The sequence below is a fragment of the Tetrao urogallus genome (genome assembly GCF_951394365.1).
Source record: "Tetrao urogallus genome assembly, chromosome: 1".
Taxonomy (NCBI): Eukaryota; Metazoa; Chordata; class Aves; order Galliformes; family Phasianidae; genus Tetrao; species Tetrao urogallus.
The window spans coordinates 180,871,966-180,886,236 of record NC_136813.1 but is presented as its reverse complement, the minus strand read 5'-3'; the positions used below and the strand labels follow the sequence as shown (position 1 = coordinate 180,886,236).

At 37.4% G+C, this 14,271-nt stretch overlaps 1 protein-coding gene across 2 annotated transcripts in view; it reads right to left on the bottom strand.

The window, feature by feature from the left end:
* The window catches only part of ORC5 (origin recognition complex subunit 5), a gene marked incomplete at both ends in the record, with an annotated part of 64,070 nt that overhangs the window by 35,546 nt on the left and 14,253 nt on the right, over positions 1 to 14,271 (bottom strand). For both annotated transcript variants that reach the window (XM_079540510.1, XM_079540509.1), the window contains 4 exons: positions 8,413 to 8,460; positions 10,064 to 10,176; positions 11,777 to 11,826; positions 14,006 to 14,096. In XM_079540510.1, coding sequence (XP_079396636.1) covers positions 8,413 to 8,460; positions 10,064 to 10,176; positions 11,777 to 11,826; positions 14,006 to 14,096 — 302 coding nt within the window. The remainder of the gene's footprint in view (positions 1 to 8,412; positions 8,461 to 10,063; positions 10,177 to 11,776; positions 11,827 to 14,005; positions 14,097 to 14,271) is intronic.

Genomic DNA, 14,271 nt, shown 5'->3' with positions numbered 1-14,271 from the left:
TTAAGTCTGATCACATTTTCATGGGTTTGAGTCATAGCTTTTACTTTAGTCACTTCCAATGAAGAACACGGATGTGTGGGCACAAGGGCACTGTAATTGCTTGCTTTATGTTCCATATAGGTCCTTCAATGGAGTAAAAACTTGCTGTAAGACCAGGAAATACACTGGCTCCTGTGAACACTATATTGAAACAACAGGTTACATTCTGCCCTAAAACAACTGATTCTATAAGCTCTTAATTTTAGAAAATCATCAATAGCTGAAATCTTCTGGCTATTTAAGATTTTCTAAAATTATGAACTTCTCTAGGACATCAATAATGTTTCCAGATTTAAATTTCATGGATTCAGAATGGGCATCAACCAGCAATGTTGATGACAAGTAGATGAAGTGATGTAAAGAATATTCCTGTGAACACAATAGAGTTGAGGCTGAGTTGAGGCTCACATACAAAAATACACAACTAGAGCAAAAGATTCTTTAATAGTTATTGATAACTAAAGGAACAGGCAGGGACTTTCTGCTGCCAGAAGGTAAGTTCAGCACAAATATTTACACATTTTAAAGTCTGCTTTAAAAAGAGTTAGTGACCAAGTAAATGCACAGGAGATCAACTACATATTCCTGTAGACCTATTTTACTAGACTCTAAATTATCCTAGTCATTCAAAATCTATGTAAAGGGAAAAAAACAGCATAGAAGATTTAAAACATAGTTTTCCCTTTTTTCTCTGCTTCTCTTGTGGTACTTCTTTTAATCTATACCAACAGACAAGGTAGCAGTGCTACAAAAACACAGCATAGATAGATTCTTGAATTTCACTTCATTTATATTAGTCTATCGAATCACAAGATGGTTGAGGCCGGAAGGCACTTCTGGATGTGCCTGGAGGTTATTCAATCAAACCCCCTCACTCCCACAATTCAACAAGAGTCATTTGCTCACATATATATATATATATGACTAAAGCTTCATTACTGCTAGCCTCAGAGAACTGACTTTTTGAACTCAGAATCTACCAAACTTCAGGCAAAGAACAACAGCAAGCCATGCAGAAATATAAAGCAGAACCAACTTGCAGACCCCACTGATTTTCACGTAGTTGTTACAAGAACACACAAAATAGCTCTGATGAGTTCTTCACCAACAACCAAATATCATTGGATAAATCCATGAGGACAAAAACTCATCACAGCTACTAAATTCACATACATAACTAAGCCACTTTCATTCATTAGGCACAATGACAAAACTATGACTTCATCTTCAAAAAACAGCAGATAATACACTTGCTTTTAAGAAAGTCATTTAAACACATACCTTTCCTATCTTTCATAAGCACCTATACCTATATTTTAAGAAACTTAACGAACAGCATTCATCTTTGAAGCAGACCAACATGAACCGCTGTATTAATTTATTAAGCATCAGACTCAAATTCTCTATCCATTCAGTTTCTAAACTGCTCTATTCTTTACATAGCAAAGTGGAAAACTATAAGAATAGGATTCACCTTCCTGATTTGAAGACCTAAATTTAATAGTCTGCACCGCTGCACTCACCAGAGATCCACCTGATGGAGTCAGAATGACCCTCCTGCAGATGCCCAGGTAATGGTTGGTAAATCACTCTATGCAGTGACTAGATTCCCTCTAGCTACTCAAAAGCTTTGCTGGCTACTGTACTGAATTACATTTAAATTTATGTGCAAATTGAATAGACTGCAAAGCACCTGTCATACAAGGATGCTGAGAGCTGAACTGCTTAACCTTGAGAGGAAAAGGTTTGTGGGGATGTTATCAGTGCGCAGATAGATAGGGCTTCAGGAGGTCTCAATTCAAATCCCTCCTGCTCAGAGCAGGGTCAGCTGTGAGACCAGACAGGTTAATCAGGACTACATCAGCACAGTCTTGTAAACCTCAAAGGATACAGAGTGCACTCTGCCTCTACAGGAAGACAGTGACACTTCTTGACTGTCACTATAGGGAAAAGTCTTTCCCTTACACCTGGTACAAACATCTTCTTTTAGCTTATGCCCAGTGTTTCTCACTCAGGTACAGACAGGCCTTCCCTCAGCCTCCCCTCACAGGACAAGTGCTCCAGCCCTTGACTACCATGGGGATGAACTTGGCCAACTCACTGATATGTCCCGTACTGGAGATGGGGCAGAACTCAACACAGTTTCAGATGTGGCCCAAAGACTGCTAAGCAGGGATTCACTTCCCATGACTTCAGCTGCCAAATTAAAGCCATTACATTTTCTCCTAAGAGCTGCTACCAGACAAAGTGATAGACATTTTAGGCACTGCAGACTACAGCGAATTCAAAATAAAACACAGAAACAAATTCCCGATTTGCAGCATGAAGTTTTATCTCAAGTATTTTTTAAGTAAGCCATTTTACAAAAAGGAAAAATACAGTTTATTGAGCACAGAACTGGATGATACGAAATTCTCCTCCACACATGCAATACTGTCAGGAATACAGAGTTGTATTCATGACCCAGATTGTCAAAAATTCTGATAAAAGGAAACAAGTGTTTTCCTTAAGTGTGTATTTCATTCTCTCTACTTTGACATTCAGTTTCCTTTTTTGTAGCACACATTGATCTATTCTTACTAGCAAAGCAGACAAGATTAAAGAGGAATTTCATAAGACAGTTTGTTTAAAAATGCTTCTGGAAAAGGACATCACACAAATATACCAACAGCACCTCTGTGGCATTAGATTTTAGAAAACTAATTTCTTCAGCAGAACAAAAGAACATTTCCAATACATGCTTTAGCTTCAAAAATCCAGGAGGTGTCCCTAAAGCTATCTCTTCGCTAACAAAGAAAGAAGTAATATCAGAAACATGTCATCAAAACCATACTAAAACCATCTATACAGATAAGCCCAATTCCTCTAACACAGCACCACAGAATCACAGAACCCCGGATTGGAAGGGATCTCAAGGATCACAAATTTCCAAGCCCCCTGCCACATGCAGGGCCACCAACCTCCCCATTTAATACCAGACCAGGCTGCCCAGAGCCCCATCCAGTCTGGCCTTGAACACCTCCAGGGTCAGGGCACCCACAACCTTTCTGGCAGCCTGTTCCAGCACCTCACCACTCTCTCTGTAAAGAACTTCCCCCTGACACCCAACCTAAATCTTCCCTCCCTCAACTTAAAACCATTTCCCCTCATCCTGCTGTTATCTACCCTTTCAAAGAGTTGATTCGCCTCCTGTTTGTAGGCTCCCTTTAGGTATTGAAATGCTGCAGTGAGGTCACCCTGCAGCCTTCTTTTCTCCAGGCTGAACAAGCCCAGCTCTCTCAGCCTGTCATCATAGAGCAGGTGCTCCCTGATCATCTTCGTGGCTCTCCTCTGGACCCTCTGTCCCTCCTCTGGACAGCTCCCTGTCTTTCTTGTACTGGAGGCTCCATAACTGGACACAGTACTCCAGATAGGGCCTTATAAGAGCAGAGTAGAAGGGGACGATCACCTCCCTGTCCCTGCTGGCCACCCCTCTTCTGGCACCCTCAAAATGCAGATAAAATGGAAGATATGAACTGCACACCATCTCAACCTTCTGCTTCTCAACAACAGTTCCATGAAGCATATTCTCCAATATCAACCAGAAGAAGTCAACAAACATACAATAACTATTAAAACGTGTACACCCCAAGTAGCTAGCAAGCACAATCAGCATACAGTAATTCCTGAAGTTGCATTTAGCATACAGTTACTTCACAAGTCTGTTTTTTTCACATTATCATCCTTCTGCTTTAACAGATTTGAATTTTCAAATTTAAGAAATGGTTTCTTCTGGAAAAGCCAGGAGAGTTAAATAAAATGAAGTGCTCCTTCTAGAACTCACACTTTACTGGAATTCTTTGGCAGAAATAAATTCCTGTAAGAGTAGGAACAGTTCAGAAATTCTTCCAAACAGAAGATAGAGAAGAATAAGATTTATGAAGATCTTCTGGAATGAACTGAGGCAAAATACTGCATAAAACAGCACTTGCAAAAACCCAAGGGAACCCTCATATTGTTTCACAAAGAAAGATATCTTCCACATTCAAAATAATAATTCATGAATTTTTAGAGCTATCAAATCTACGTGCCCTTGCTTAGGGGTTTAAAAAACACCAGGTTGGATGTGGCTCTGGCAGCCTGATTTGGTGGTTGGTGATTCTGCACATAGCAAGGGGTTGAAACTAGATGATCATTGCGGTCTTTTTCAACCCAGGCCGTTCTGTGATCCTATGATTCTCTTCCCCAGTTGTCACTGTGTGTGCTTGTGCAGTTTCATAGTCCCAGCGTTTAAATGACCTAAGCCTTTCAGAACTTCACAACTCCAAATCCCATATTCACATGCCAACATTTCAGGAACAAGAATGAGGTTTAGAAGCATTCTTACATAGTAAAAGCTTAACCCAAACTAAATTACCTGCACAATAAGGTGAAAACTCTTAACCTCAATTGGCTGAACTTTCAACCTTTATTATCATATGCTAACAGATGGAACTACTCACTGTTTTGAGCAGAAAGTATTTTTAAATTTCCCTCACTGTTATACAACTGAAGTATCATGGGGTGTATGCTAGAAATTAAAAAAATAATAACAAATAAATTCTAGGTTAAAGTCAAGGTATCCTCCAACAAAATAAAACAACCACCAATACATCTGATCACTTCTAAAAGCAAACTCCTGCAAAAGTAGCTCCACCAGGAAAAATCTCACTTAACTAGAAAAAACATTGTTCCAGATCAACCATGCGAAGAAACCCAACAAATTCTGCTCTTATCTGCAAGAAGGTAAATACAGGCAATTTTTTCCCCCTCACGGGGAATTCAAAAGATTTACTTTTCTAATTAGAAAGCAATGCCTTCAGATTTTAAGCCTGGCTGTACCTAAACATTTAAGGCAGGATTTATTTCACCTAATGTTAGCTTCCTGCCAAGTGGGTATGTACAGCCAAACTAGTTTCCTAAGCTCCCATTATAGCCAGTAGAAATCTAATCAATATAGTTTATGGTGCAATTTATCCAATTCAATACAGAACCTACTTTAGCATCAGATGAATCTTGCACTGCACTCCAATGTCCACATCAACTGGCTGTGCACTGTCTATAGGAGACTAGTTTAAATGCAGCATCCCCTTGGATTTAAGCAAATGTGAACTCTAAATATGATGTTAGACAAGTTTTTCTAAGCAAAGGTACATAAGCACATACAATTGGTGTGAAAAACACAAGCAAGTCAGCCCCTCCTTGTAACACTGCATATGTAATCCTTTATTCCTGTATTTCCATTTCCTTCACTGTAAAATCAAATATATAAGGTTACATCTAGGTCACTGCATCTCTGTGCAGTATTTATAAAAGTCAGAGGGCAGTAAAAGAAATGCTGGTCTAGAAGATCCCTGTGGGACCTGCAGTCCTCTCCTCTACTATTGCAAGTACAGTGCCTGAAAAAGTTTCAAAACCAGACTCTGGCCTACAACAAATTAGAATTTCTGGCATCAACTGTCAGGAGTGAAAGGGCCCTTTTACTTGTCCACTACAAAGAAAACCAGAGCTCTTAGAGAAGGAAAAGACCTCCTGAAATGCTACAGAGTTCTGTCGTATTAATTATTCCCCAAGACATATTTCAGTTTCTTGCATGCAATCAGTTTAATGTAACATAGCAGATATCTTCTGTTCAGTACATTTGATGTACAGGGTTACAAAGTTTTAATTCTCTTCAAAGTAATATTAATTTTTAATACAACAAAGGTAGAAGATGAGATCTTTCGCAAATTTGGGCTGTCCTGATAATGAAACTTACTTACAGGTGGGCAACAAAGCAAGCTTATTTAAATGCACACATCTAATCACACTTTCTGAACAACAGCCCAAAGCTTCAGCAATAGGCTAAATGGAAAACCAAGAAAACTAAAACTAATCTAATAAAGATTAAAAAGAAAAAAATAACTGAAATTTTAAACTTTTGGGCCATTAATTTTGCTTACATAACTACATGGATCTTGTCAGTTACCCTCATTTACTTTTCTTTCCTCAGTAGCTCTCCCTGTTCTGTTTTTATACCTACATGATAGTATTTCATTTCCATGAAAATGTAAATAGACTACAGGGCAGAGACTGTGCCTGCATGGTCTGATGCTGCAGGAACAGTAACAAAATGAAATAAATTCATCATTAACAGAAGTACTTCTGAGCACTAAGAAGTAAATTCAGATATAAGTGCATTTAACAATTAAACAGACGTATAAGCTCTACAGCACAGTTAAGGTGACCGTGACCTCTATATTTTATTACCCCATCTCTTATTTCCCCCTTTTTTTCCAAATTCCTAGCTGTTCTCATCTCCCTAGTTGTTCCCATCTCATCACTAAGGCTGAAAATCCTATTGCTGAGAGAATAAAACAAAACACTGCTCCTGCAGAGGCTGCAGGAAGAACATTCTGGTCTAAGCCACAGCAATTATTTCTCCACTCTCTCTCTTCTGAAAATGATTTACCAACTAATTAAGATGTGGATGTATTTCAAGAAGATAACAGTCCTTAAAATAATCACACGCTCCGAAATATCTCTAGAGTTCACGTGCCAGAGAGAACAGGTATGACATCTTGAATATGTGCCCTGTACACATAGACTTAAGAATTCCTACATATGCTTAGTTATCTACTTAAAGGTGCAATAGTTGAAGTAAAATTAAAAATCAAATTTTCACAAGTACAATCAGTACCACTACAGAAATAGGTGGGACTCTCATCTCCTGCAGGGCCAAACGAAAAATGAGGGCAGGTTCAGAAGGAAGGGTTATTTAAGCTAAGAAATTATCAAATCAAATTTTTCACCCACACTGCTTGTGGCACAGAAAAGAAAGGGCATAATGATGATTTCCACATGGATTTAGTCTACCCGCACTGCTCCTGATTTTATGGTTCATCTAAAAGCAACTCAACAGTTTACAAATGTTAATTTGATTTTTCCTCTTAGATTACATCTACAAATACACATACAGGTACTTGCTTTCCAAGTACATCAAGCATCTGTCAGTAAAAACTGATACAGCTTCACCAAAATCAGTTATGTTTAGATACTTATAACTATGACAAGTTTAGTTAATAGTCTGATGGAATAATTATCTTTTTTTGGTTAATGGATTCTTTCTATGTAAAGAACAGACAGAAGTGCAAAGTTCTCAAGCCTCAACATACAAATTTAAAGTCCTTATATCTTAAACATAACTAGGAATTGAAGTGATTTGATTTTCAAAATCATTTGTTACTTTAATGTGCTTGATAGAAATTGTGAAACCTGGCTCTTCTAGACATGCTATCTTTATTCATGATATTGAGCGCACCCTCAGCAAGTTTGCTGATGACACCACGCTGATAGAACAAAAAGAAGGGATGCCATCCAGAGGGACCTGGAAAAGCCTGAAAAATGGGCACATAAGCACCTAATGAGGTTCAATAGGGCCAGGTGCACAGTGCTGTACCTGGGTCTGGGCAATTCCAGATGTGTGCAGACTTGGAGAAGAACTCATTCAGACAAGTCCTGCGGAGAAGGACTCAGGGGTGATGGTGGACAAAAAGCTGGACATGAGCCAGCAGTGCATCTCTGCAGCCTGGAAGGCCAACTACCCTGGGCCAAAAGAGGGGTGGCCGGCAGGGAGGGAACTTTCCCCTCTGCTCTGCCCTCTTGAGGCCGCTTCTGGAGTACAGCATCGAGGCCTAGGACCTCCAGCACAAGGATGTGGAGCTGCTGGACATGTCCAGAAGAGGGCTACAAAGTTGCTCACCGGGCTGGAGTGCCTTCCTACAAAGAAAAGCTGAGGGAGCTGGGCTTGTTTAGCTCGGAGAATGCTATAGTGACACCTCACTGAAGCCTTCCAGTACTTGAGGGGAGCTTATAAACAGGAAGGAGACACATTTTTTGCTCGGTCTGATAGTGAAGGCTATAAACTAGAAGAAGGGAGATCTATGTTTTTGCTCAGAGGGTGGCATCCCTGGATGTATTGAAAGCCAGGCTGGATGAGGATCCAGCTCCAGTCTGAGCTGGTGGGTGACAACTCCGCTCACAGCACAGAGGTTGGAACCAGATTATCTTTAAGATTCCTTTCAACCCAAGCCAATCTATGATGACTTTTATATAGTTTTATTGAGCACATTCAGCTATAAAAAAAGATACGGAGGACAAATTTACAGTACAATGAATTCTCATGAAATAAAAATGTATGCATCATACAGAAATGTATATAATGTAAAATAAATGCATCAATAACTTATTTCAAGTAATGCCTGTTTCTACAGTGAAGAATATAGGATAACACAAAGTATGAAAGTATGAAATCAGTAGTGCAGTAGTAAGAAAAACTTTGTTCCCAAGCTCAGCTTTGAAAGATAAAATAGATACCTTTTCATGTTTCTTCATGAAGTTGGTCTTCTTAATTTTCCCATGATGCTGTAAAACAATGGACAAGAGCAAACACGATAAGCAAATTATTTTCTGCTCTTCTTACTGCAGTGACAAAATTAAATGAATCAGAAAGAATCATGCACCATGTCTGGCAGTATGCTAGTACAGTTCTGCTTTTTATTACGCCTCCAGTCTATATGTCTCTGATGCTGCTAAGTAATTCTTCTTACTAGAACTCCTAAAATCACACTTAGCTCTTGCCACATTGTGTCCCAAGTGGTATCTGTTTCTGCGTGAGTACAACAAGACATGAACCTCAGACCTGATTTTCAGTTAGTTTTTAGTATTGTTTAAATTGAAACAATTAACAATTCATATAAATCTTTTTTTTTTAATTAAAGAATATTTTAAAAGCAACTTATTTTTCATTTAATCTTCACAAAGCATTTGAACTTCCACGTAATTAACAGCACCACTGCCCATTATTACTTCATTGTTCTATCAGACTTTTAATAAACCAGAATCCCACAGATCACAACTGCATGTAGCCTAGCACATCTACTAGTAGAGCAGATTAGCACCCCAATGCCCACGCTTTTGTTTGCATCCCTTTTGCTTTCTGGCAGTCATTAGTTAACTACTCAAAAAAAATAGCTTTCTGTGATCTACTTGCAATGTCATTACAGCCCCATCAAAACCATGTTCTGTTTTCACTGTCAGTATGACTCAAGGACACACAGCTTGAAGGCACACCCAAAAAGTGTTACTGGGCTTTGAGATGCACCTGTTTCTGAATTTTGCCCCAGCACCTTATGAATTGCTAATTGCTATCTGATGATACTTGCAGTAAGAACAGTAGCCTCTGTTTCACCCAATTCTTGGGGAAAATATTTAATGTCACTGACTGAAATGCCTACACTGTTTGTGCTTCAAAAACCTTAGAAGTTCACATTGCATTTACTGTGGGAAAGTTCAGTATGGTTCATATGCAAGAGTGGAAATCAACTTCAGAAACAATAAAAAAAGAGATAGGAAAAAATTAAATTGAGAAGGTTGGTCAGTGAACATGAGCAAGAAAGATGTCACACGTTAGCTAACATGCCTTACTTGACTTGATTCTTGTAGGCTTTCTTGTTTGAGTTCCAGGACTAATATAGAAAAATCTGGCCAACAACATTTGTTTAGAAAATAAAGCACTTACTATGAAACTGCTTGATCAAGCAAAATAACAAAAGAGATAAAGATAATCCGTCAGTCAGTGCTTACTACAAGCACACCTACACCCTTATAAAGGACTAGACAGAAAGGTGAAAAGTCTTCAGTACCAGAAACATGAAACTCATTTTAACTATTAATATAACAGCATATCATTCACTAGGAACTGCAGTAAACTCCAAAACGTGTGTTCACAATTCTCATTTGAGAAGAAAAGCATATTCTTAAAGACTTCTCCTCATGTTCTTACTTTTTTTTCTCCAGTTGCTCACCCTTACCTGCCATGAATACCACATATTCATGAACACATGCACATGTTGATAAATATCTCACACACACAAAGAAAATTCAACTGTCAAAAAGTTTTAAACCAGGACAATCATTACTGCTGAAAATTGGATTCCTGCATAAGAAAAAAAACAAAACCCTTTACCTTAAGAAAGAATCTCTTATCTGTCCTAACAGGATTGTAGGAGGCAAGATAAGCAGCAATTAGAAGAAATTTGGAGTAGTAAGGAAGTTCCACATGTGTGTGTGCAGAAAGTCCTGTAAAAGAAACAATTGAGAGCAGATTTCAGTGATGTATAAACCTCCACAGACTTCAAATTACAGTGGTTTGTATTCTCCTGTTTCAATATTGTAGTCTATATGATTTCCTTCTCTGCAGCTGTACTCCTGTAAGCAAAGTATGGCTTCTTCTGACAAAGCTGTTACCATGGATATAAAGTCAGGGAAGGGCAAGGAATGCTGTCATGAAGCAACACAAAATACACATCCTGAACTCTTTACAGACTTTTCTGAGAAGCAGTATTTAAAAATCAGCAATTCAAAAACCACTGAAGAGCAATCTCCTTAAAAATAATTCAAGGATACTTTCCATCAAGGACCCCGTTCCAGCAAACAGAACCAATGAACAGACATTCCAGACTCTGGAGGACACAGCTCAGCATGGAACTGAGCTGCCATGCCACCAGAACTGGTGCTGCATCTCTGAGCAACAGTTCAGCATCTCACCGTTTTTAGCTACTCTTCTATTTTCTATAAAAAGGAAAATGTTCTCGAGACTTCAAACTTAATACATATTATGTAGCACACTAGGTCAAATACTTCATTTATATAAGAGTCTTATGTACTACAAGCACAAGTAGTACGGTCTACTGAGTATTTTTCTTCCTTCTCTGGAATGCACTTTATAATTTCTCCTTTTAAATATCCTCACTCTTGTCACCATAGTTGTTTCTTTCATTCACGTAGAATCATCAAAGCACCTTACTTCATGAGACAACTAAAAGGTCCCTCTTGTACCTTCTTCATTTACTTCAGTTGTTTCTTGCTCTTTAAAGCACTACTACCTTTATGGCTTAATTCAGAAACATCAGCAAACAAAGATGAAGGAATTAAAAATGTTTAAAGGTTGAGAATCAGAGCTCAGAGTGTGATGAGAAGCACCCTAGATAACAGCTAGTAATTTCCTTTCAGGTAGTCAGAAAATCACAGCAATTTAGCTTTAATTTACAAATGAGAATGTTCTCTACTGCATACTCATTACATGGAACAACAACAACAAAAATCAATCGCATACAGAGAGTTCAGTTTAATAAAGAAGTGTCCGTTTCTACAACTGATATGCTAGTGTTGCATCATGCACTACTTCCTAATTACAACCACAGTAAAATTTAATATTTTTAAGCATTTTATATTATTAAATTACATTAAGCTGTTGGTAAACAGCATTTGATGGCCATAGGACACCTGTTTTGCTTAGGAATGTGGTAAACCAGTACAGTGCACCAGGTATAATACTGACATCACTCCACAGATGATTCTGCACTTGGCATGCATAGGTTTACAGTTAGGAGAGGTGAGCCATTTCCTCATGCATTGTTAGATGGAGAAATACTGATGTAATGAAATTTGCTTATACCCCAAATAGCACCACAGGAAAAATTACTCCAAGGATATATGAAAGGGGAAAAGATAGTAAGAGTCCTTTGCAGAAAGTCTTTTCAAAGAAAACATAACTTCCCTGAACTGTAACTGAACATTACGTATCCTCGTCCACATTAATTCCAGTCACACTTTGACAGGTAAGACTGATCAATCAGAAGAGAAAATGTTTTACATTACAAGTTACTGTATTTGGCACCTTTAATCTGCCCAGGTTCTTCTTCACACTGTAATCGCTCCCACTGTGAGCTAAAAGACAGAAAATGCAACAGAAATTAATATTTGTTATTCCCATGTAAAATCCTCTTTTAGGGGAAAAAAAAACAACATATACCAAGTAAGTAATTTAATTACATGACTCTAGCTAGGCCAGAGTAGAAGAATAATTATAAATATCAAGTCTTACTATCTTGAATATAGGTTTCAATAATAATACAGACAATAGTAATAATAATAATAATGAACATAATTTTACATTAAGGTGTAAAAGTAAAATTGAGTACAAGCTGATTATAAAATATTTGTTCTTTCCCATTCAATTACTACAGCATATTAAGTCTGAAAACAAAGCAAAAATTGAATGAAGAACTGATAGCTTTGATTTTTTTATTATTCTTGTTTTGCTTAACTGTGTTTATCCTAACAAGAACAACACTATAATTACTTCACACTGGAGTTTTGAAGTCTGTGTGAAAAGAAGTTGATACTATTCTTCTCTGAAAAGCTTTGTAAAATCAAAAAGAACATTTTGACAGTGAAAAGTAATGTCTGCAAGTAGGTGTTTTACTTAATAGTGAAATCCTCACCTTAAAGCTTCCCCTAAGGCACAATATTATTAGCACGTCATGATTTCAGACTATCACTTAGTATACTACAAACAATAACATTTTATTCAAGTACCAAAGTACCACTGCATTTTTAAAGATCCTCATGATCCTTCCCTCAGCTGAAATCCTGTCTAATTTATTATCACATATTAGGTTTATCAGCCATGAGCAATTAAAACTTACAAAAATAGCTTAATGAGCACTGATGTAACACTCAAATCATAATGAACATTCAACCAAATTATTAACCCAATACTTCATACACTGTCTACCTCAAAGGTAGAAAAAAGTTTCATTTTCATCTTGGTTCAGGCAGCACAACAGCATATAACAAAATTCAACTGCTGTAACTTAAAATTAGAAGAAAACTCAGGAGTAATTACAGTTCTATGGCCAGAAAAATTAATATGGTTATTTTTATTCCTCAAGTGCTTACAGTTATGCAGAAGTAAATCCTAGAACTATTATGCAAAAAACTGAAATTTATAATAAAAAATGGCAAAATTCAAATTTATAATAAAATAAAAAAGTAAAGAGGGAAAAAAAGTTATTTGGGAACCATTAATAACCTACTTTACATCATCATGTTAGATTACACACTAATTAGGAAGGACCATTAGAGAATACAAAAAGTTAAGATTGTGAGTAGACTGTAACAACGATCAATACTGAGTATGAATACACATTTGAGGCAAACAAAGTAATTAATGACTCGCTGTACAGCTAAGTCTAGCTCATACAGAGGGAAACCTCTGTTTCAAGGAAAGATCACTTTTCCAAGCCATTTAGCCAAGACTTCTACTGCTCACCCAAGTTCTGTTACCAGAATACTCTATGGCCTCAGTGACATTCATTGAAGAAGAAATCATTATGTATCAGTACAAAGAAATCAAGCACTAATTATTTATCCCTACTTACAAGGGTGTAATATCAGAATCACAAATCAGAAGGATAGAGAAGACATTAAGCCTGAGCCAATAGCTATCATTAAAAAATGAGCATCAGCGTCCTTTTTCCAGCAGCCTCAAGTCAAATAAACAAAGAATCTCAAACTATACCAACCTAAGTTCAGTGCATGAGCAGTACAGCAAATTTTAACATTGTCAAAAACAATAATCTTATATAAGGAATGTTTTGCCCTTGGATAAAAAAAAAAAAAAAAAAAAGGGTCAGAAAGCACAGCAAATATACATAAATCTAACGAGTAAACAAAGCTGAAGGACACTGATGTTCAAAACCTGCAGCAGTAACTGTGTCTGTATATGGTGGATTCCCATGCTTGACAGTTCCACTTGTGGCAATGCTGATCTGCACGACCACCACAGAAATTCAAACTACAACTCATTTCTGCTAGTTCACCCACTACATGCTACTTATCACTTACTACTTCATTTGCTACATGTATCAATTTATTTAGAAGATCTCTCCTAAGGTATCTTATTTTTAACATTATATGTCAAGAAAGAAATGCAGGTTAAAAAGTAAAGATTCTATCTAGCAAAAAAGAAACACTGCTGATAAGAGTTAATTGAGACAAAGAAAATATTTACGCAGAAAGCTTATTAAATACAAAACCAGAAAAAGAAACCACAGAAGGTTACCTGGATACTTCCCGGAGGTAAACTGTCTGCATTGCCTTCTTCAAATGAGGTTCAATATTTTTCCAGAGTTTACGAGTGTCGCGTTCTTTTGCTGCACCAAGCCAAAATAAACCACGTTAAATTTTTACCTCATGGAACACAAACCATATCTACAGCATCTGAACATTACAGGCAGAACACAATCATAGAATCACTCAGCTCAGAAAAGACCTTAAAGACAATTGAGTCCAACCACAATCTAACCATACGACCCTAACAACCCTCTG